The 24,295-nt window shown below is 43.7% G+C and overlaps 1 protein-coding gene across 4 annotated transcripts in view; it reads right to left on the reverse strand.

Moving 5' to 3' along the window:
* chd6 (chromodomain helicase DNA binding protein 6) overlaps nt 1-24,295 on the reverse strand; it is a 115,548-nt gene that overhangs the window by 53,772 nt on the left and 37,481 nt on the right. For all 4 annotated transcript variants that reach the window (XM_029682492.2, XM_029682491.2, XM_029682489.2 and 1 more), the window contains exons 12-20: nt 19,764-20,007; nt 13,649-13,825; nt 13,190-13,333; nt 12,456-12,711; nt 12,149-12,359; nt 9,904-10,099; nt 8,892-9,056; nt 8,136-8,309; nt 4,315-4,425 (exon numbers count right to left, since the gene is read on the reverse strand). In XM_029682492.2, the coding sequence (XP_029538352.2) occupies nt 4,315-4,425; nt 8,136-8,309; nt 8,892-9,056; nt 9,904-10,099; nt 12,149-12,359; nt 12,456-12,711; nt 13,190-13,333; nt 13,649-13,825; nt 19,764-20,007 (1,678 nt within the window). The remainder of the gene's footprint in view (nt 1-4,314; nt 4,426-8,135; nt 8,310-8,891; nt 9,057-9,903; nt 10,100-12,148; nt 12,360-12,455; nt 12,712-13,189; nt 13,334-13,648; nt 13,826-19,763; nt 20,008-24,295) is intronic.

A 24,295-nucleotide genomic window follows, 5' to 3' on the forward strand; every position in this document is an offset into this window, starting at 1 on the left:
AAACACTCAAACTGGACAGTTTTATCTCAATCTTTTCATTCAAAGACTCCATCATGGACACTCTTACTGACAGTTGTGGCTGCTTGCGTGATGTATTGTTGTCTCTAGCTTCTTGCCCTTTGTGCTGTTGTCTGTGCCCAATAATGTTTGTATCATGTTTTGTGCTGCTACCATGTTGTGTTGCTACCATGTAGTTATCATGTTGTGTTGCTACCATGCCGTGTTGTCATGTGTTGCTGCCTTGTTATGTCGTCGTCTTAGGTCCCTCTTTATGTAGTGTTGTGTTGTCTCTCTTGTCGTGATGTGCGTTTTGTCCTATATTTATATTAGGGATAAACAGTATAAAAGCGGTGAACATATTTGAATCTGACGATATTAGCTAAAAATGCCAACATTGGTATCGGCCCGATGTCGAGTTTAAGAGTAAGAACATTTCAGCGAGACAACACAAAGGCGAAATCCATTAGAACCAAGATAATGGAATTCATTGCCCTCAACACCCACGGTTCTCTGCCGTGGGTGATGTTGGCTTTCGCCAACTGGTCGAGCACCGGTACACACTACCAAGTGCGCTATTTTTCAGATGTTGCCCTACCGGAGTTACACAGTAATAGCATCACTGCTATTAGCTTCACAACATACATACTACGGACGCCGTTTGGGTCTCTGCATTTCAAAAAAGATACAGTAGCAATGTCAAAGTTGTACAAAAAGTCTGCAAACAAACAAACACCGGCCACGAACAATGTGTTTACAATACCGCATTGGTAATAAAGCATCATTTGTTCGACCGCAACTTCTGGGGTAGCTAGCTTTAGCGTCATTATTCTTAGCAATGATTTAGGAATCCTTGTGCGTAAGTATTAGCTAGGTTGCCACTTGCTGTTCGTCTATTGAAATTGAACTTCAGTTCATGAAAATAAATAGCTAGCTAGCTACTTAACCTTGTTGCCCAAAGTTAACGTTATAAGCAGCCAGCTAGCTTCATCTGGCTAGTAAGGCCTGACCAGACCGGGTTGTGTTGTGAAGCTAGCCACAATAAGGATTAGGCACAGTTTGCCTTCAAAAGAAAAAGTATGTCATTGACAGTGATGCAAATGAATACAAATAGTAGAATTATGCCATACTTTTATTTTGAAGGCTAACCGCAAAGTCCACTATTGTGGCTAATCTTTATTGTGGCTAGCTTCACAGATGGTCCGACCACCATTAATCAAAATAAGAACTGTCTTATGAATTAGGGTTATTTTAGATGACTATAGCTACTGAAACAGATGTCGTTTTGCTATGTTTTTGGGGAAGAACATTGTTTGCATCCATGAGCTAGCTAGCTTTTTTTAATGACCAGCACTGTATGTGCGCGTGACAACTTTACCAGCATCATAGCATAAATATTGATGAATCGTTGTGACATGAAATATGAGCGATAGTGTAATAACTACGTAAAAAATTTATGAATGCGTTAAATTATTGTGACGTGCAGTCATATTCAGATCCTGATTGGTCACCACTCTGATTATATTTGACCCTACTGGTCATCTATGAATGTTTGAACATCTTGAAGAACGATCTGGCCTTAATGGCCATGTAAATTTATAATCTCCACCCGGCACAGCCAGAAGAGGATTTGCCACCCCTCAAAGCCTGATTCCTCTCTAGGTTTCTTCCTAGGTTCCTGCCTTTCCAGGGAGTTTATCCTAGCCACTATGCTTATATCAGCGCTTACAACTGCTGATGGCTATATCAGGCTATATAAATTAATTTGATTGATTTATGGACACACTGTTAATCTAGGTCAAGTATTCCCAAACTGGGGTACACCGTCAGGGGGTACGCCAAATAAAAATGTGATTCACACTTTTAAAAAAATATATAAATTCAAAACAGTACATTTAGGTGAGTTTTTGCTCTCGCCCGAGTAGCCTCGTTTCACTGCCAAATAACAATATAGTGTCAAATACAGGTAGCCTAGTCAAATAATTAACATCCAATCACATTAACCGTTACTCTCTTGGGAAACCTTCACTCTTGCGCAGACATTTAGAAACCAAACATGACAATTTGAAAAATAGGCCACAGGAGTTTTTGAGCGAGAATAAAGACAACTTTCGAGTAGTAAGACATGTATAAAAGCAACAGATACCATTAATAAGAAGGGGCTAGAAGCATCATTATCATTATCTTATATGGTGAGCTACCGAGTGGCTAGGACAGGCAAGCCCCATGCTATTGTGGAGGACTTCATTCTTCCTGCTGCCACAGAAATGGCTGGGACAATGCTGGGGTAAAAGGCCCCAAAAATTATACAGACAAAGTCTTCATCAAACAACACTGTTTCACAACATATCAGTGAAATGGCAGGACATGTTTTGAAACAATTACTGCTTCTCATACAAGCCAGTGAATTCTATGCGTTACAGCTGGATGAGTCAACAGACGTGGCGGGCCTGGCACAGTTCCTGGTATATGTCCATTACGTTTATGGGGGGGTAAATTAAGGAAGACATCCTCTTCTGCAAACCACTGGAAACCAAGACAACATGAGTGGATATTTTTTAAGTACTGGACAGCTTTGTGACATCAAATGGACTTTGGTGATCAAGATGTGTTGGTATCTGTACTGATGGTGCAAAAGCCATGACGGGGAGACATAGTGGAGTGGTAACGCGCGTGCACACAGTTGCTCCCGATGCCACTTGGGTACACTGCAGCATCCACCGAGAAGCTCTTGCTGCCAATGCCTGACAGCTTTCAAGCCTGACAGCTTGACAGACGTTTTGAACACTACAGTGAAAATGGTTAACTTTGTTAAAGCAAGGCCCCTGAACTCTCGTGTATTTTCTGCATTATGCAATGATATGGGCAGCGACCATGTAACGCTTTTACAACATACAGAAGTGCTCTGGTTATCAAGGGGCAAAGTATTGGCACGTCTTTTTGAATTGAGAGACAAGCTTAGTTTTCTTTACTGACCATAATTTTCACTTGTCTGACTGCTTCCATGATGACGAGTTCCTCACACAACTGGCCTATCTGGGTGATGTTTTTTCTCTCCTGAATGATCTGAATCTAGGATTAGAGGGACTCTCCGCAACTATTTTCAATGTGCGGGACAAAATTTAGGCTATGATTAGGCTATGATTTTCTGTCTGCATTAACAAGGACAACACACAGGTCTTTCCACCTGTGTGTTAACTCAAGCTTACGGACAATGTCAAATGTGATACAGTGGGGCAAAAAAGTATTTAGTCAGCCACCAATTGTGCAAGTTCTCCCATAATTTGCAAATATATTCATTAAAAATCCTACAATGTGATTTTCTGGATTTTTTCTCTCTCATTTTGTCTGTCATAGTTCAAGTGTACCTATGTTGAAAATTACAAGCCTCTCTCATCTTTTTAAGTGGGAGGACTTGCACAATTGGTGGCTGACCAAATACTTTTTTGCCCCACTGTATAGCGAAGCACCTGAGTGAGCTGGGTGCGTAATTACGCAGGTATTTTCCTGAAACGGACGACACAAACAACTGGATTCTTAACCCTTTCACGCCCTGCCTCCAAGTCCACTTACCGATATCTGAACAAGAGAGCCTCATCGAAATTGCAACAAGCGGTTCTGTGAAAATTGAATTTAAATCAGAAACCACTGCCAGATTTCTGGATAGGACTGCGCTCAGAGTTTCTTGCCTTGGCAAATCGCGCTGTTAAGACATGGATGCCCTTTGCAACCACGTAGGCACCCATGTATAGTACTGGCACACAGTATACAGCACAATACACATGACCCAACCACATGCCATGTACAGTCTTCAACCAAATACATTTGAAGTAAAGACATAAGATGTGTACACACACACGGCTAACAGACAGCACACGCATACACAGGCCAAAAAAACTCACATTACAAATATACAGTACAATGTACACCATATACAGTACAGTATAAACAACACACAAAATGCATATGCAGCACACTAACACACTGTATACACATAGCAAGCTCTAATACACACCATACACACACAATTAATTCTCTCCTCCTCCCTCTGCTTCGCATGCTGTTTGTTTTTTTATCTCATTAATGCAACCCATCTGTTCGGCAGGTTGATGAGTGCCAGATATTTAAACCGTTTCGCGAGGCCTATTCTGCTTTCTTTTCCAACCCGCATTCTGAGTGGCTCTTTTGATCTGCGGCGACAAGCTTTTTCTGTAGCCACTCCAACACCAGGCAGTGGCTACTCCCTAGTCGGGGATCACCAGTCGTCCCACAGCGCCCTTCCCTAGTTCCCCACCCTTTCCTTCTCTCCCCTCTTACCTTCTCTGCTTTGGAATCAATCTCCAGCTCTGCTATTTTGGCCCATTTCTGCCAGAAGTTGGGATCGTCCAGGGAAATATCAGTTCTGTTTCCAGAAGACACAAAGCTGGCCTGGAAATGACAAGGAAAACAAAAGCATGCACACACACACGCAGGCATCAACTGGACTGGATCCATGCAAGTAACATACACAGGGATGTGCTGAGAAAGCTGATAAGGTGTGAAATCTGACACTGGTAAAATATAGGAAAGTGAAACTTGTGGATACTGGCTAACATATAATTCATCCAATAGTACAGCCTAACATGCTGACCAGACCGCACGCAAGTTGATTTTGTCCACCCACACCAGACGCGATCAGGACATGCAGGTTGAAAACATACTCTGAACCAATTATATTAATTTGGGGACTGGTCAAAAAGCATTAAACATTTATGGCAATTTAGCTTGCTGTTGATAGCTAATTTGTCCTGGAATATAAATACTGGGTTGTTATTTTACCTGGAATGCACAAGGTCCTCTACTCCGACAATTAATCCACAGATAAAAAGGGTAAACGTTTTTTTCTAGTATTCTTCTTTGAACTTTATATGGTGGTTGGCAAAACTTTAAGGTGCATTACCACAACCGACTGGACTTAAGTGTGGAACTCAGTTCTTTCAATCACCCACGTGGGTATATGCTCCTAAAAACCAATGAGGAGATGGGAGAGGCAGGATGTGCAGCGAGTTGATAGTCACAAATAGAACCAAGTTCTATTTTAGCGCCTTGCTACGCAGACGCTTGCGACCAGTGTGGGTGCAATGACTGAATAACATGTATATGGACATTTATTTTGCAATCGCTCGTGCACGTGACGCATCCGGTCTGGTCAGCATGTAAGGATTAGAATTTAAGATATAAAATAGGGGTAGGGTTTGGCAAAGGTGGAGCCCTTGATACTCAAACTTTAATTTCCCCATTGTAGTTGAGCACAATAATGTAATACTCTAATCTCAAACTACCACCATCCAGCAAAGTAATATAGTGAGGTTTTTGGACAGTGAAACCTTTCATGTTGTTTTGGCTCTGTACTCCAGCGCTTTGGATTTGAAATGAAACAATGACTATTAGGTTAAAGTGCATACTGTCCATATCGGGTGAACCGTTTTGAAATTACAGCGCTTTATGTAAATACATTTTAGGGAACCAAAAGAACTTGGACAAATTCCCTTTATGTGTATTAAAGTAGTCAAGTGTGTCGTATTTGGACCCATATTCATTATACGGATAATCATGAATGAATGGTGAATAATGATGAGTAAAACATTTAGAGGCACAAAGATCATACACCAAGACATGCTAATATACTGACTCTACACAAACGCACACCTACTCACATACAAGCTGCTGCTACTCTGTTTATCTTATACCCTGTTTGCCTAGTCACCTTACCCCTATACATACTGTATCTACCGCCATCACTCCAGTATCCCTGCCCATTGTAAATATGGTATTTGAACTGATCCTGTATATAGTATGCTTACTTATTGTGTTCATATTTATTCCTTTTTCTTGTGTGTTTTTTCTAGTATTACATTGTTATTTATTATCGCATTATTGTTTTTTGAGATTGCAAGAAAGCCATTTCACTGTACTTGTGCATGTGTCATTAAAAAGTTGAAACCTCTCACCATTACCAATAACAGGGGAGGTTAGCATTTTTGGGGTCTATGATATTTATGCCTCTAACTTTCGCACTCATCATTATTCACCATTCATTCATGATTATACATAATCATGGTAGAAACCAGATTAATGTAGAAGTGTTTAGAAACATATTCCTTATTTGTATTTAAAAAAAAGGTTTTACCCTTTTTTCTCCCCAAATTTGTTTTATCCAATTGGTAGTTAGTCTTGTCGCATCGCTGCAACTCCCGTACGGACTCGGGGGAGGCAAAGATCGAGAGCCTTTCGTCCTCTGAAACATGACCCTGCCAAGCCGTGCTGCTTCTTGACACACTGCTTGCTTAACCCTGAAGCCAGCTGCACCAATGTGTCGGAGGAAACACCGTACAGCTGGCAACCGAAGTCAGCGTGCATGCGCCCGGCCCGTCATAAGGAGTCACTAGAGCATGATGAGATAAGGACATCCTGGCCGGGCAAACCCTCCCCTAACCCGGACGATGCTGGACCAATTGTGCACTGCCTCATGGGTCTCCCGGTCGCGGCCGGCTGCAACACAGCCTAACCCTAACCCACTGCAATGCAGTGCCTTACAGGCGGACTACACCGCTCGCCTCGCGTGTGCGAGCGTTGCAAAAGACATTTAGAAATCTATATTATTACATTTTGCACCCACACTGCACGAGCATCTGCGTTACCAAGGGCTAAAATAGAAGTCAGTTCTATTTCTGACGCAGATCGCGCTGCAAGTCCTGCCTCTCCCATCTCCTCATTGGTTTATAGAAGTAGGTACCCACATGCCATCTCCTCATTGGTTATACCCACGTGGGTGACAAAGATGAACGAGGTCAGTAATGCACCTAAGTTGCCAATCGCAATATAAGGTCAAGAGAAGAAAAAGCCTAGAAGGAGGAGAGATGACTAGAAACGATTCAGTTGACCGTTTTATGTGTGAATGAATTGTCGGTGTAGAGGACCTTGTGCATTTCAGGTCAAATAACAACTCAATGTTTATGTCCCAGGACAAATTAGCTAGCAAGTGCAAGCTAGCTAGCTAAATTGCCATAAAGGTTTAATGCTTTTCGACCTGGCCCCAAATCAATGTAATCGGTTCATTTTGTTTTGATATTTTAACCTGCATGTCGTGAAAGTTATGCACGACAGCGCATGCACACAGCCGGTTTGGGTTCCGTGTTAGACCGCTGCGCCACTCGGGAGGCAACATATTCTATTCTTATTACAATAAGTGACTCAAATGACAATACGTTATTTAGCATTAATTTGTATTGGCCACAAAATAATCTGAAACACAACCAAAACAAACTGCAAATGTATCCAAAAAGTTTGTAGTCACAAGCATTATGTAGTCATTGCATGCTAGGAATATGGGACCAAATACTAAACTTTTGACTACTACTAATCCGAAAACTTTTGGTTCCCTAAAATGGTGGGACTATATACAAAAAGTGCTGTAATTTCTCAACAGTTGACCCAATGTGGATGAAAATGGCCTCAATTTATAGCTGATAGTCTGCACTATAACCTCATAGGTTAATTGTATAATGGTATCATTTAAAATTGTGCTGGAGTACAAAGCCAAAACAAATGTGTCGCTGTCCAAATACATTTAGACCTCATTGTAGATTTAGGTTGAAGGGTAAGGTTTAGTTTTACAATTGAGTTTACCTTGGCAAATGTGGAGCACTGTCTGGATGGTGGTGGTCTGGATATGGGTCAGAGGTTAGTGGTCAGAGGTCAAGGGTATAAGGGTCAGGATTTACCTTGGCGAAAGTGGCTGGATGGTGATGGTCTGGATATCAGGGTCATGTCAAACACATCAGAGGTCAGGCGTTAGGAGCATAAAGATAAGGAATTACCTTGGCGAAGGTAGAGCACTTGCCCTCTGTCTGGATGGTGATGGTCTGGGTATTAGAGTCAGGGGTTAGAGTATAAAGGTTGGGATTTACCTTAGCGAAGGTAGAGCCCTTGCCCTCTGTCCGAATGGTGATGGTCTGTTTATCAGGGTCAGGAGGTTAGACGCAAAGGGTCATGGTCTTACCTTGGCAAAGTTGGAGCCCCTGCCCTCTCTCTCTCTCTCGATGGTTTGAATATTAGGGTCAGGGGTTAGAGGTCAGGGTATAAGGGTCAGGGTTTACCTTGGCGAAGGTGGAGCCCTTGCCCTCTGTCTCAATGGTGATGGTTTGTGTGCGGCGCTGCAGGATCTGGTCGATGTCCTCCTCGCAGAACTTGGAGCCCTCGTCCTCCTCGTCCATCAGCGCTCCATATGCCCCCTTCCTCAGCAGGTCCTCCACCTCAATCTTGGTCATCTGCTGCATCTTTGGGACACCATGCCCCCCATTAGTTAGGAAGCCATAGCAACAGATCTCAGATCAGCTGGAACCAATTACAGATCAAGGTTGAGGTCAATTCCATTTGAATTTATTTCCTGAATTATATAAGGGATCCTTAGGAATCAGAAACAGCAGAGAGATCTAAAAATCTGTGTTTATTGGAATATTTCGGTAGGGATGTGGAAAATCACAAAGCCGCCTTCTGCTGACACGGGTAGTGAAAGTTTGATGAACGGATGGAGGGGTACTAAACCAGGATAGTCCAAAGGAACATGTTTATCAAGTCCGATGACAACTGTTTGTGTTGTACTGCAAAACAGGCAACAAAAGCGTTAAGGGACTGCAGTGCAGTGTGGATGACCATACAAATGTCAAAAGACTACTACTACATGAAGGTGGTAGACAACGCAATCTTTATACAAAGAAAACCCTGACATCAAACATTCATCCTTTACAGTTTAACCTGGTCCTAGATCAGTTTGTGATGAGGATGAATGACAATAGGAGTTGGCAAGACAGCACAAACAGATCTGGGACCAGGCTGTTATAGCACAGTCTCACCCCATTGAGGCTGCCCTTTCGATTGATGTCCTGCAGCACGGCCTTGTCTAGACCCAGCTTCAGACTGGCTTTGTCAAACATCTCCCTCTCATAGGAGTTCCTAGTGATCAGTCTGTACACCTTCACTGCTTTACTCTGGCCGATGCGGTGGCAGCGAGCTTGGGCCTGGCATGGACAAACACAGAGCAGTTTTTGTTGTATTAATACTGCCATTAACAGTGTGTGAAGAGTAGTCTTTTTCTATATGCCATGTCATACTCCATGCACACATGAAATCTGCTGGAAATATACTGCCCTACCAAGCAAATTGGTCGAACATGAGTTAAATGTCATTTTTGCAACATTAAATACATGCTTAATCATGTGGACAAGTATCCTGCCTCTATTGTATTGTGTTTTGGAGAAAATGCAGGTAATGTTAGCAGCAACTGCATAAAGTTACTGTGAAACCAAGGTAAATAAAATCTATTTTTCTCAGTTCCACGCTATGAGCCGTAACTGCCCTTTTGCTTGGTAGGGCAGTATATATAGCCGCCCCTTTCATCTGAAGCAATTTACAGAGTGTATACATTTTCATAGGGGTGGACCCAGCAGGAACGGTACCAACAATCCCGACATTGCTCTATCAACTGAGCCACACAGGATATCGATACAATGACAATACAACTTTACTGTCCATGGTTACAGCGCACAACAAAAATGAGTCTTGTATCTGCAGTGCAGCGCACGTGGTTGGAGAGCATCTTGTGGGGTTAAGTGAATTTCTGAAGGGCCCAGCAGTAGGGGATTGTTGTTAGGAACTGAACCCAGCAGCCCTTCAGATGCCAGATCAATTTTTCTTTTTTGAACAGGCGACCTTTTGGCTACAGGTCCAAATCCTTAGCAGCTAGGCTAACTACTGCGCCATGAAACCACTTCAGGAAATTAGTATAATACTTTTAAGTCCAGCACTGGGTTTAATCGAGGTCCGAAAAACGTGCCCTAAGTGGTACTGAACTTTGTGCTGACTAACCTGTAGGTCATTCTGGGGGTTCCAGTCCGAGTCGAAGATGATGCAGGTGTCTGCAGCGGTCAGGTTGATGCCTAGGCCCCCAGCACGAGTACACAGCAGGAACACAAAGCGGTCCGAGTCCACCTTACAGAACCTGTCAATCGCAGCCTGGCGCAGGTTCCCCCGCACTCTGCCATCGATGCGCTCATAGGTGTACCTGCAACCAAATATAAAACATATGAAAGTACTGTAACGACCTCAACCGAACACCCAGCAACCTCAAGAGGTTTGGATCTTTTGGCGTAATGGCTAATCTGTTCAGCTGACAGTCGCTGGACCCAGGTTTGTTCCTGGTCGGGGTTACCCTTGAATTCGCGACAAAACACACACTCCCCTATTTCAGCCATACCCATTGCTGACAGGTATATCAAATCAAGCACACAGTCATGCAATCTCCATACACAAACATTGGCAGTAGAATGGCCTTACTGAAGAGCTCAGTATCTTTTAACGTGGCACCGCCATAGGATGCCACCTTTCCGTTCTTCAAATTTCTGCCCTGCTGTTTCTCAAACTAGACAGTCTAATGTACTTGTCCTCTTGCTCAGTTGTGCACCGGGGCCTCCCACTCCTCTTTCTATTCTGATTAGAGCCAGTTTGCACTCTTCTGTGAAGGAAGTAGTACACAGCGTTGAACGAGATCTTCAGTTTCTTAGCAATTTCTCGCATCAAATAGCCTTCATTTCTCAGAACAAGAATAAACTGATGAGTTTCAGAAGAAAGTTTTGTTTCTGGCCATTTTGAGCCTGTAATCGAACCCACAAATGCTGATGCTCCAGATACTCAATTAGTCTAAAGAAGGCCAGTTGTATTGCTTATTTAAATCAGCACAACCGTTTTCAGCTGTGCTAACATTATTGCAAAAGGGTTTTCAAATGATCAATTAGCTAATCTAAGTTCATCATTTTAAAAGGATAACACAACAGGCCATTGGAACACAGGAGTGATGGTTGCTGATAATGGGCCTCTGTATGCCTATGTAGATATTCCAGCTACAGTAGTCATTTACAACATTAACAATGTCTACACTGTATTTCTGATCAATTTAATGTTATTTTAATGGACCAAAAAATTTGCTTTTCTTTCAAAAACAAGGAAATTCCTAAGTGACCCCAAACTTTGGAACGGTAGTGTATATAATGATTTAAAAAATGCAAAAATGTAATCAAAATAGAAATAGAATAGAAATGCCTTCTGGAACATGGGAATCAAGCTCTATCGACAAAGATCAGTGGGGACAAGTTGTGATGGACTACCTTCTGTACAGTCAGTGTGAACCGGAGTGACTTGACACAACATGCCAAACGAGCTGTAGCTAGGTACAAACAGAAAAGCGTTCATCAATGTATACAGGTAAGAGTCTAGCTAGCTACATTTTTAGATATTATAAGTTTCTAATTTTATCAGAAAGTAGTTTTCGTTGCATGTTAAAATTGTACTGTTAGCTAGCTAGCAAACGTTAGTTTGCCCGTTGTGTATTATCTATGCAGCAATGTTATTTGTAATCTCAGAATTCCATTTGCATTGCTAGTTATAGCCTAATGTTAGCTAGCCAGCTGACACTGAACCTAGTTGGTTAGCTTTAGCTACCTGCAGATTCATACTACAGCATTTCATGAATGGTGGCTAGCTATCACAATCCGTTTGTACTGTAGCTATGGGTTGGGATAGTGGTTCATTGTTTAGCTAGCTAGCTACATGTCTAAACAAAAGACTCCTCTTTCCCAGATGATTACAGGACCCATCAAGTTAGCCAGGTGTGTCTGGGTGATTACGGCCATCTATTGTATTTCATGAACATGTGTACATGTCGAGACAATAGTGACCCATCCACTTAACTACAATGTAGCTGGGGGGTGGTTATAGTATTTCTTTCACATGACCCATCAATTTAAACAAGTGTGTCTAGGTAAACATAATCTAATAATTATGAAATATTTTTATCTGGAGACTTTCTTAGTTTTGATACTGCGACAATGCAAATATTCAAGTAACCATTTCACAGTACCACGTGACAAATACACTTTGACCTGCACCAAAGTCAGATTAGGATATAGGCTAAGGACTAGATAAAGTGTATTTTTACCTGGAGTTTTTATCCTATTATAGGCTACTACTTTCACCACTTTTAGTCTTGAAATCTTTGGTTGTTTACTACACTATTACTGCCCCAAACCCCGGGCTCTATCCTTAGCCCCAGGCTCACCTCCTCTGGATGAGGTAGTCCTCCAGGATATCCAGGCAGCGCACCATCTGGGAGAAGACCAGCACCTTGTGGCCACCAGCAATCAGCTTAGGCAGCAGTTTGTCGATGAGCACCAGCTTCCCCGCCGCCTGGATCATTGCCTGGAGGTTGAAGTCCCAGGCATCGGGGCTGTGTGTTTTCCTGAAGCTATCCAGGATCTTCTCCTCCGCACCTGGACGTTTCCATCGAAAATTTACATTTTATTATGAACTGTGAACATTTTGAGTGTTTTTTTTTGTTGTTGTGTGTTTGTGTTTCCACGTGTCACCTTTGATCAGGTAGGGGTGGTTGCAGCACTTGCGCAGCTCCATCATGGTATTGATGAGGTTGGGCATGTTATGCTGGTTGGCCCCCTTGGCCAGGAAGGTGAAGTTCTTCTCAAGGATGGCACGGTAGTACTTCTTCTGCATGTTGGTGAGCTCCACCTCAATGATGGTCTCCTCCTTGGGTGCCAGGTTCTTCTCCACGTCGTCCTTCAGCCGCCGCAGCATCATGGGCTTCAGGATGGCCTGCAGCTTCTTCACCTGGGGTAGAGGAGAGCAGGGTTGGGGTCAAAGGAGGACAGAGGAGGTCAGGATCTGATGGTCTGCAGTAATGAGACTTAGAATGTCTAGCGTAGCTACAGACTTAACAGCATACAGTTTGGACTTAAGACAATTCAATTGTTTGTTTAGTCTGGCCTGGACACAACATTATGTTTACTGTGGCGCTATTCATAACAATATGTTTAAATTGCCCACACCTGCACTGCAGATGCAACAACTTGATACCGACACAGATTCAACAACTGCTTGATGATGTAAAGTGCAGGCTTTCCGTTTGGTTCAGAAGCATGTTAACTGCCATTAAGTATACGATACAATGTTTAAAAAGGAAATTGCCGAAGGGTGTCTCTGAGAAAGAATCAACATTCCCATAAATTCCAAAATGTAGGTTTCCCACTTTGCGACACGAAAAGGGTATCTCAGAGAAAAAATAAATAAACAAATAAATAAAAATCACCTGTTCCTCAGTCTTCAGATCTCCAAACTCCTCTAGGAAGAGGCTCTCTGAGGGGAACTGTAGGGGCTCCAGGAAGTTGAGAAGACTGAAGAGCTCCTCCACCGAGTTCTGCAGAGGGGTACCCGTCAGGAGGACTTTGTGTTCCTACAGGGGGTGGTAGAGGTGGAAGAGCCCAACAAATTTACAATGCATGTATTACTCAACAAAATGGTACACAGATTTGAGTATTTTATACATAAAAACATTTATAGAACTTTTCATGCCACTCAAAGACACATATCATCCATGTAACTCAGATTCCCACTCGCTAGTCTCTTCTCATTACAATGTTTATTTTTGTGCAGGAATGTCCCTCTTGACCAAGGGAGAGCATCCATGCTATCATCAGCCTTGGCTGCACTGAATTGGACTACAACGACAATGCAGACGGCCAAGAGAGTTAGCTAGCTACCCCCTCACCAGGTTCATGAGCTTGAGGCCCTCCAGGAGTTTACAGTTGCGGTTCTTGAGGCGGTGGGCTTCGTCGATGACCACGCAGCGCCAGTGGATCTTCTTCAGCTCTGGACAGTCGGCCATGATCATCTCAAAGGTGGTGATCACCCCGTGGAACTTGTACCCGCCCGACACTATATTTCCCTAGACACAGAGAAAGACAAAAGTTGGAATAAAATTAAAATAATTAAGAATACCTTTAACACTTCTTTAACACACACTTTTTAGAGCCGTTCTTTAAAACACTGCTTTAACACTTGGATGAAAACCGCTATGTTGTCCTCAGGGAGTTCTGGTCCGAAACATTTAATCCTACCACAGTAAATTAAAAACAATGCCATGGCAACAGATTGCTGTCCTCTTCGATCAAATATCAAAACGTTGAAGTCGTTGATATTAGAACTCATTCGAATATCTTGTAACATTAGAAGATCACAAAAGTAGAGGCGTGGATGGATGAGATGGTGTGACCACCATTTGCCTCATGCGGCACGACATCTCCTTCACATAGAGTTGATCAGGCTGTTGATTGTGGCCTGTGGAATGTTATCCCACTCTTCAATAGCTGTGTGAAGTTGCTGGATATTGGCGGGAACTGGAATACGCTGTCGTACACACCGATCCAGAGCATCCCAAACATGCTAAATTGGTGACATGTCTGGTGAGTATGCAAGCCATGGAAGAACTGGGATATTTTCAACTTCCAGGAATTGTGTACAGATCTTTGCAACATGGGGCCGTGAATTATCATGCTGAAACATGAGGTGATGGTGGTGGATTAATGGCACGACAATGGGCCTCAGGATCTAGTCATGGTATCTCTATGCATTCAAATTGCCATTAATAAAATGCAATTGTTTGTTGTCTGTAGCTTATGCCTGCCCAAACCATAACCCCACCGCCACCATGGGGCACTCTGTTGACAATGTTGACATCAGCAAACCACTCACCCACACAACGCCATACACACTACGCTGTCTGCGATCTGCCCAGCACAGTTGAAACCAGGATAAATCCGTGAAGAGCACACTGCTCCTGCATGCTAGTGGCCATCGAAGTGAGCATTCGCCCACTGAAGTCGGTTATAACGTCGCACTGCAATCAGGACAAGATCTTGGTGAGGACGATGAGCACGCAGATGAGCTTCCCTGAGACGGTTTCAGACAGTTTGTGCAGAAATTCTTTGGTTGTGCAAAGCCACAGTTCCATCAGCTGTCCGGGTGGCTGTTCTTAAGACAATCCCGCAGGTGAAGAGGCCGAATGTGTAGACCCTGGGCTGGCGTGGTTACACGTGTTCTGCGGTTGTGAGGCCGGTTGGACAAACTGCCAAACTCTCTAAAACAATGTTTGAGAGAAATTAACATTAAATTCTCTGACAACAGCTCTGGTGGACATTCCTGTAGTCAGCATGCCAATTGCACGCTAACTCAAAACTTCTGTGTCATTGTGTTGTGAGTGGTCTTTTATTCTCCCCAGCACAAAGTGCACCTGTGTAATGATCATGCTGTTTAATCAGCTTCTTGATATGCCACACTGTCAGGTGGATGGATTAACTTGGCAAAGGAGAAATGCTCTCAAATAGGGATGTAAACAAATTTGTTGCACAAAATGGAGAGAAATAAGCATTTTGTGCATCTTATTTCAGCTCATGAAACCAACACTATAGACAGTCAATGGCTCACCCTTTTGTCTACTGTAGATTCATACATACACAGCTTATGTTTGACCCATGCAGGCTCATACAAAAACACACAGTACATCTGCATATCTTGTGTAGATTGAAACATACGTCAGTGTTTACCCTATATTAATTAGTAGCGGCGCCCCTAAAACAATCAGATTTTTAAAAAGTAAACAAGAAGCGAGATACACTTTTAAGATCAGTGACAAGTTACAACGTATATTTGTAGCATTTGATGCATTCAGTCTTTTGGGGGGTTTCAATTAGGTAAAGTTCTCCATCACTGCGACGTATTTCCGTCATATGGAATCTTATTTTTTAATTTAATTAATCTTTTTATTGAAAAGGACAGGAATTGGTCAGATTTTTTTGCTTAACAACTGAGGTCACTTTGGGTGACTTTTTAAAAGGATATTCTACTCCAAAATGTATTAAAATAATGAAATATAATTTTTATTTAAGTAGGCAAGTCAGTTAAGAACAAATTCTTATTCACAATGACAGCCTACCCCGAACGACACTGGGCGCCACCCTATGGAACTCTCAATCACGGCCGGATGTCATACAGCCTGGATTTGAACCAGGTACGCCTCTTGCACTGAGATGCAGTGTCTTAGAGCACTGCACCACTTGGGAGCCCCAAATATAATTAATTTAAAATCGTTATAACCTGTAGCATAACAGATGCAGCATAGCATCTTATAAAAAAATTGGCTTAAGCTTGGGGTTGCCAGGGCGTCATGCTTTTAAACTCAAACTTCCGGCGCCGACAGAGATGGCCGCCTCGCTTCGCGTTCCTAGGAAACTATGCAGTGTTTTGTTTTTTTACGTGTTATTTCTTACATTAGTACCCCAGGTCATCTTAGGTTTCATTAAATACAGTCGAGAAGAACTACTGAATATAAGATCAGCGTCAACTCACCATCAGTACGACCAAGAATATGTTTTTCGCGACGCGGATCCTGTGTTCTGCATTTCAAACAGGACAACGGTATGGATCCCAGGCAGCGACCCAATAAAACGACTCCGAAAGAGAGGGAAATGAGGCGGTCTTCTGGTCAGACTCCGGAGACGGGCACACCGTGCATCACTCCCTAGCATTCTTCTTGCCAATGTCCAGTCTCTTGACAACAAGGTTGATGAAATCCGAGCAAGGGTAGCATTCCAGAGGGACATCAGAGACTGTAACGTTCTTTGCTTCACGGAAACATGGCTCACTGGAGAGACGCTATCCGAGGCGGTGCAGCCAACGGGTTTCTCCACGCATCGCGCCGACAGAAACAAACATCTTTCTGGTAAGAAGAGGGGCGGGGGCGTATGCCTTATGGCTAACGAGACGTGGTGTGATCAAAGAAACATACAGGAACTCAAATCCTTCCGTTCACCTGATTTAGAATTCCTCACAATCAAATGTCGACCGCATTATCTACCAAGAGAATTCTCTTCGATTATAATCACAGCCGTATATATCCCCCCCAAGCAGACACATCGATGGCTCTGAACGAACTTTATTTAACTCTTTGCAAACTGGAAACCATTTATCCGGAGGCTGCATTCATTGTAGCTGGGGATTTTAACAAGGCTAATCTGAAAACAAGACTCCCTACATTTTATCAGCATATCGATTGCGCAACCAGGGGTGGAAAAACCTTGGATCATTGTTACTCTAACTTCCGCGACGCATATAAGGCCCTGCCCCGCCCCCCTTTCGGAAAAGCTGACCACAACTCCATTTTGTTGATCCCTGCCTACAGACAGAAACTAAAACAAGAGGTTCCCACGCTGAGGTCTGTCCAACGCTGGTCCGACCAAGCTGACTCCACACTCCAAGACTGCTTCCATCACGTGGACTGGGATATGTTTCGTATTGCGTCAGATAACAACATTGACGAATACGCTGATTCGGTGTGCGAGTTCATTAGAACGTGCATTGAAGATGTCGTTCCCATAGCAACTATTAAAACATTCCCTAACCAGAAACCGTGGATTGATGGCAGCATTCGCGTGGAACTGAAAGCGCGAACCACTGCTTTTAATCAGGGCAAGGTGTCTGGTAACATGACCGAATACAAACAGTGCAGCTATTCCCTCCGAAAGGCTATCAAACAAGCTAAGCGTCAGTACAGAGACAAAGTAGAATCTCAATTCAACGGCTCAAACACAAGAGGCATGTGGCAGGGTCTATAGTTAATCACGGACTACAAGAAGAAATCCAGCCCAGTCACGGACCAGGATGTCTTGCTCCCAGGCAGACTAAATAACTTTTTTGCCCGCTTTGAAGACAATACAGTGCCACTGACACGGCCTGCAACGAAATCATGCGGTCTCTCCTTCACTGCAGCCGAGGTGAGTAAGACATTTAAACGTGTTAACCCTCGCAAGGCTGCAGGCCCAGACGGCATCCCCAGCCGCGCCCTCAGAGCATGCGCAGACCAGCTGGCCGGTGTGTTTACGGACATATTCAATCAATCCCTATACCAGTCTGCTGTTCCCACATGCTTCAAGAGGGCCACCATTGTTCCTGTTCCCAAGAAAGCTAAGGTAACTGAGCTAAACGACTACCGCCCCGTAGCACTCACTTCCGTCATCATGAAGTGCTTTGAGAGACTAGTCAAGGACCATATCACCTCCACCCTACCTGACACCCTTGACCCACTCCAATTTGCTTACCGCCCAAATAGCTCCACAGACGATGCAATCTCAACCACACTGCACACTGCCCTAACCCATCTGGACAAGAGGAATACCTATGTGAGAATGCTGTTCATCGACTACAGCTCAGCATTTAACACCATAGTGCCCTCCAAACTCGTCATCAAGCTCGAGACCCTGGGTCTCGACCCCGCCCTGTGCAACTGGGTACTGGACTTCCTGACGGGCCGCCCCCAGGTGGTGAGGGTAGGCAACAACATCTCCTCCCCGCTGATCCTCAACACTGGGGCCCCACAAGGGTGCGTTCTGAGCCCTCTCCTGTACTCCCTGTTCACCCACGACTGCGTGGCCACGCACGCCTCCAACTCAATCATCAAGTTTGCGGACGACACAACAGTGGTAGGCTTGATTACCAACAACGACGAGACGGCCTACAGGGAGGAGGTGAGGGCCCTCGGAGTGTGGTGTCAGGAAAATAACCTCACACTCAACGTCAACAAAACTAAGGAGATGATTGTGGACTTCAGGAAACAGCAGAGGGAACACCCCCCTATCCACATCGATGGAACAGTAGTGGAGAGGGTAGCAAGTTTTAAGTTCCTCGGCATACACATCACAGACAAACTGAACTGGTCCACTCACACAGACAGCATCGTGAAGAAGGAGCAGCAGCGCCTCTTCAACCTCAGGAGGCTGAAGAAATTCGGCTTGTCACCAAAAGCACTCACAAACTTCTACAGATGCACAATCGAGAGCATCCTGGCGGGCTGTATCACCGGCTGGTACGGAAACTGCTCCGCCCTCAACCGTAAGGCTCTCCAGAGGGTAGTGAGGTCTGCACAACGCATCACCGGGGGCAAACTACCTGCCCTCCAGGACACCTACACCACCCGATGTTACAGGAAGGCTATAAAGATCATCAAGGACATCAACCACCCGAGCCACTGCCTGTTCACCCCGCTATCATCCAGAAGGCGAGGTCAGTACAGGTGCATCAAAGCTGGGACCGAGAGACTGAAAAACAGCTTCTATCTCAAGGCCATCAGACTGTTAAACAGCCACCACTAACATTGAGTGGCTGCTGCCAACACACTGACACTGTCACTGACTCAACTCCAGCCACTTTAATAATGGGAATTGAAGGGAAATGATGTAAATATATCACTAGCCACTTTAAACAATGCTACCTTATATAATGTTACTTACCCTACATTATTCATCTCATATGCATACGTATATACTGTACCCTATATCATCGACTGCATCCTTATGTAATACATGTATCACTAGCCACTTTAACTATGCCACTTTGTTTACATACTCATCTCATATGTATATACTGTACTCGATACCATCTACTGTATCTTGCCTATGCTGCTCTGTACCATCACTCATTCATATATCCTTATGTACATATTCCTTATCCCCTTACAATGTGTATAAGACAGTAGTTTTGGAATTGTTAGTTATATTACTTGTTGGTTATTACTGCATTGTCGGAACTAGAAGCACAAGCATTTCGCTACACTCGCATTAACATCTGCTAACCATGTGTATGTGACAAATAAAATTAGATTTGATTTTAGGGAAAGAGGATCATTTTGTAAACATATTAAACTGCGTATTTGACTAATTTCATTTATTTTACCTCCCCCCAAAAAAACATTTAACGGAATCCGTCACAGTGAAGAAGAGGTTTAACCCTTGCACTCACACATCATCACACACACATCCTCCATGTTGGCTCACCTGCTGGTCCTTGTGGTACATCTCGTACTGGTGGATCATCTGGCGGCTGATCTGGCTGCCGTGGTAGACGATGACATTGATCTCCGTCCAGGTACGGAACTCCCTCTCCCAATTGGTGATGGTGGAGAGGGGGGCGATGATGAGGAAGGGCCCACGCAGGCCCATGGAAAACATCTCGAAGAGGAAGGTGATGGACTGGATGGTCTTCCCCAGGCCCATCTCGTCAGCCAGGATGCAGTTCTTCCTGTATGGGAAGAGGTGGGATAAACAGGAAGATGCAGGAATCACGTTGGTGTCAAACACAAAATCAAAATGTCATCAAAAAAGACAAAAGGTGCGGGGGATGACCTTTACCATAGAAGGCGAGTAAAAGGTCATCTCGGAACATAGAACCAAATCTCACATGTGCTGTCCAGCTGTGTGTGCACATGTGCTGTCCAACTCAGTTTGATTCTGGGAGCTAAGGTTTTCAAATCTGTTCTGAGCGGAAGTAACAATCCTCAATAAGCCTCTGCCAAAGCCAGTGCCCAGCCCCTCCCATTCACAATAACCCACCTGTTTACAATCCAAGCGAAACGCGATGCACTGAATGATAACATATAGGTATCTAACAAATGTTTTTGATGCAAATATTTCACAGGTTAGCAATTTAAAGTTAGTCCACCACACCAAAAGTACCCTCCATCTCAGCCTTGAATGATTAAAGGGATAGTTTGGGACAATAACAATTTACCTACATCCCCAGTCAGATGAACTTATGGATACCATGTTTATGTCTCTGCGTCCAGTATGATGGACGTTCGAGGTCGCTTTGTGAGCCAATGCTAACTAGCGATAGCGCTAGCTTAGCGTAAAGACTGGCTGTGCCCGAAAACCTCCAGTCCAGGAAATATTGTTTGATATCAGTGTACCATAAATATTTGGTTAATTTGAACACCTAATCTCGCCTTTTGATCTTGCCTGGTTTCAATATGTGTTATTTATTTCCGGGCACAACAAACCATTTGTGATTTTGATGTGAACAAACTGAACAGCTGTCTGAGCCTCTTGTAAGGGATGCAACACCACTGTATTGTCCATCAGAGTGGATAAACAACAAAAGAAAAAGCGATACACGGCAATTACTTTGAACAAGCTACTCAAATCTGTCATAAAAATTATACTCCAACATAACTGCCCAAACAGACCAATTTCTCTGCATTTGAAGATCCGATCTGATTTGTGTTCATCGTTAGAAAATCAAAGATGATGTTTCGTTACAATACCAGAGAAGCAGCTGTAGCCTTTCTTTTGAGTAATGAAATTCACTCCAGGTTCTTAAGACACTTTTCAATATGTAGGCAACATGGTAAAAAAAAAAAACTCCTAAGACTTACAGTTCTGGGCAATAAAAAGTTATTTCTAAACATTTTGCAGCAATGAAAGAGACATGCAGAACGGCGTGTGGCAGGAAGCACAATTGCAAGTTAAATTGTGTTCAACATTGTAAGACAGTCAAGTGAGTTTCACCTTAACAACTTACCGTAGTCATTTATGTGGACAAAAAAAACATCACAGGTTACCACACTTGATCAGGGAAAACAGCAATATGCCTTTACAGGAATTGCCTTGGTCGAAACACGACGCAACTTATTTTATTCAGGGCCAGTCAGTGGTGTAAAGTACTTCAGTAAAAAATAATATTCCAAGTCATTTTTGGGGGTATCTGTACTTCACTATTTATATTTTTAACTATGTTTACTTCACTACATTCCTAAAGAAAACAATGAACTCCCTGACACCCAAAAGTACTCTTTACATTTTGAACTCTTAGCTGGACACGAAAAAGGTTAAATTCACGCACTTATCAAGAGAACATTGCTGGTCATCCCAACTGCCTCTGATCTGGTGGACTCAATAAACACACATGCTTTGTTTGTACATGATGAGTGTTGGAGTGTGCCCCTGGCTATCCGTAAATAAATAAAGTATTTGGTTTGAAATATACTTAAATATCAAAAGTAAATGTAATTGCTCAAATATACGTATCAAAGTAAAAGAAAAGTCCTTTCAAATGTCTTGTTTGTTTAAATTTACGTATTAGAATTTGTATCCGCTCTAGTCGGACTTCGGCTGCAGATTTTCTGCCCTTTTCTTTAAATCTGAAAACGTTGTGAAGCTATGCTCATTTTCTGAAGAATTTTGGAATTTTCTGAAGAATAGCAGAAAAGCACAGTGTCCACAGCTTGTATACTTTGTATTTTGGCGAATTTAGTACGACATCTGGGAACTTTGAGCTTGCTAACTAAACTCAGCAAAAAAAAGAAACGGCCCCTTTTCAGGACCGTCTTTCAAAGATAATACGTAAAAAAAGTGTTTAAACACTGTTTCCCATTCTTGTTCAATGAACCATAAACAATTAATGAACATGCACCTGTGGAACAGTCGTTAAGAAACTAACAGCTTACAGACGGTAGGCAATTAAGGTCACAGTTATGAAAACTTAGGACACTAAAGAGGCCTTACTACGGACTCTGAAAAACACCAAAATAAAGATGCCCAGGTCCCTGCTCATCTGCGTGAACGTGCCTTAGGCATGCTGCAAGGAGTCATGAGGACTGCAGATGTGGTCAGGGCAATAAATTGCAGCTACAGGGAGAAAGGACGGACAGCTGATCGTCCTCGCAGTAGCAAACCACGTGTAACAACACCTACACAGGATCAGTACATCCGAGCATCACACCTGCGGGACAGGTACAGGATGGCAACAACAACTGCCTGAGTTACACCAGGAACGCACAATCCCTCCGTCGGTGCTCAGACTGTCCGCAATAGGCTGAGAGAGGCTGGACTGAGGGCTTGTAGGCCTGTTGCAGGTCCTCACCAGACATCACCGGCAACTACGTTGCCTATGGACACAAACCCACCGTCGCTGGACCAGACAGGACTGGCAAAAAGTGCTCTTCACTGACGAGTCGTGGTTTTGGTTCACCAGGGGTGATGGTCGGATTCGCGGTTATCGTCGAAGGAATGAGCTTTACACCGAGGCTTGTACTCTGGAGCGGGATCGATTTGGAGGTGGAGGTTCCGCCATGGTCTGGGGCAGTGTGTCACAGCATCATCGGACTGAGCTTGTTGTCATTGCAGGCAATCTCAACGCTGTGCATTACAGGGAAGACATCCTCCACCCTCATGTGGTACCCTTCCTGCAGGCTCATCCTGACATGACCCTCCAGCATGACAATGCCATACTGCTTGTTCTGTGCCTGATTTCCTGCAAGACAGGAATGTCAGTGTTCTGCCATGGCCAGCAAAGAGCCCGGATCTCAATCCCATTGAGCACGTCTGGGACCTGTTGGATCAGAGGGTGAGGGCTAGGGCCATTCCCCCCAGAAATGTCTGGGAACTTGCAGGTGCCTTGGTGGAAGAGTGGGGTAACATCTCACAGCAAGAACTGGCAAATCTGGTGCAGTCCATGAAGAAGAGATGCACTGCATTACTTAATGCAGCTGGTGGCCACACCAGATACTGACTGTTACTTTTGATTTTGAACCCCCTTTGTTCAGGGACACATTATTCCATTTCTGTTAGTCACATGTCTGTGGAACATGTACAGTTTATGTCTCAGTTGTTGAATCTTGTTATTTTCATACAAATATTTACACATGTTAAGGTTGCTAAAAATAAACGCAGTTGACAATGAGGACGTTTTTTTGTTGTTGCTGAATTTATATCCACACTAGGACCAATAGGCATACTACGTACTCAATGTATGTCAAAAATACTACAGTTCTACTACTTCCATCATACTGGATGCAGAGGCATAAAAATGGTATCCATGAGTTCATCTGACTCTGGAGAAGCTAAAATCACAAAGTATCCCTGACCCCTCCTGTCTCAGCCTCCAGTATTTATGCTGCAGTAGTTTATGTGTCGGGGGGCTAGGGTCAGTTTGTTATATCTGGAGTACTTCTCCTGTCCTATTCGGTGTCCTGTGTGAATCTAAGTGTGCGTTCTCTAATTCTCTCCTTCTCTCTTTCTTTCTCTCTCTCGGAGGACCTGAGCCCTAGGACCATGCCCCAGGACTACCTGGGGCATGGTCCAGGTAGTCCGGCCCGTCATTGGACACTGTGCTATCTAACCTCCAAACGAGCTTCAATGCCATACAACACTCCTTCCGTGGCCTCCAACTGCTCTTAAACGCTAGTAAAACCAAATGCATGCTTTTCAACCGATCGCTGCCTGCACCTGCATGCCCGACTAGCATCACCACACTGGATGGTTCCGACCTTGAATATGTGGACACCTATAAGTACCTAGGTGTCTGGCTAGACTGCAAACTCTCCTTCCAGACCCATATCAAACATTTCCAATCGAAAATCAAATCAAGAGTCGGCTTTCTATTCCGCAACAAAGCCTCCTTCACTCACGCTGCCAAGCTTACCCTAGTAAAACTGACTATCCTACCGATCCTCGACTTCGGCGATGTCATCTACAAAATTGCTTCCAACACTCTACTCAGCAAACTGAATGCAGTTTATCACAGTGCCATC

This window comes from Oncorhynchus nerka, linkage group LG15 (assembly GCF_034236695.1).
Source record: "Oncorhynchus nerka isolate Pitt River linkage group LG15, Oner_Uvic_2.0, whole genome shotgun sequence".
In the NCBI taxonomy this organism is placed as follows: Eukaryota; Metazoa; Chordata; class Actinopteri; order Salmoniformes; family Salmonidae; genus Oncorhynchus; species Oncorhynchus nerka.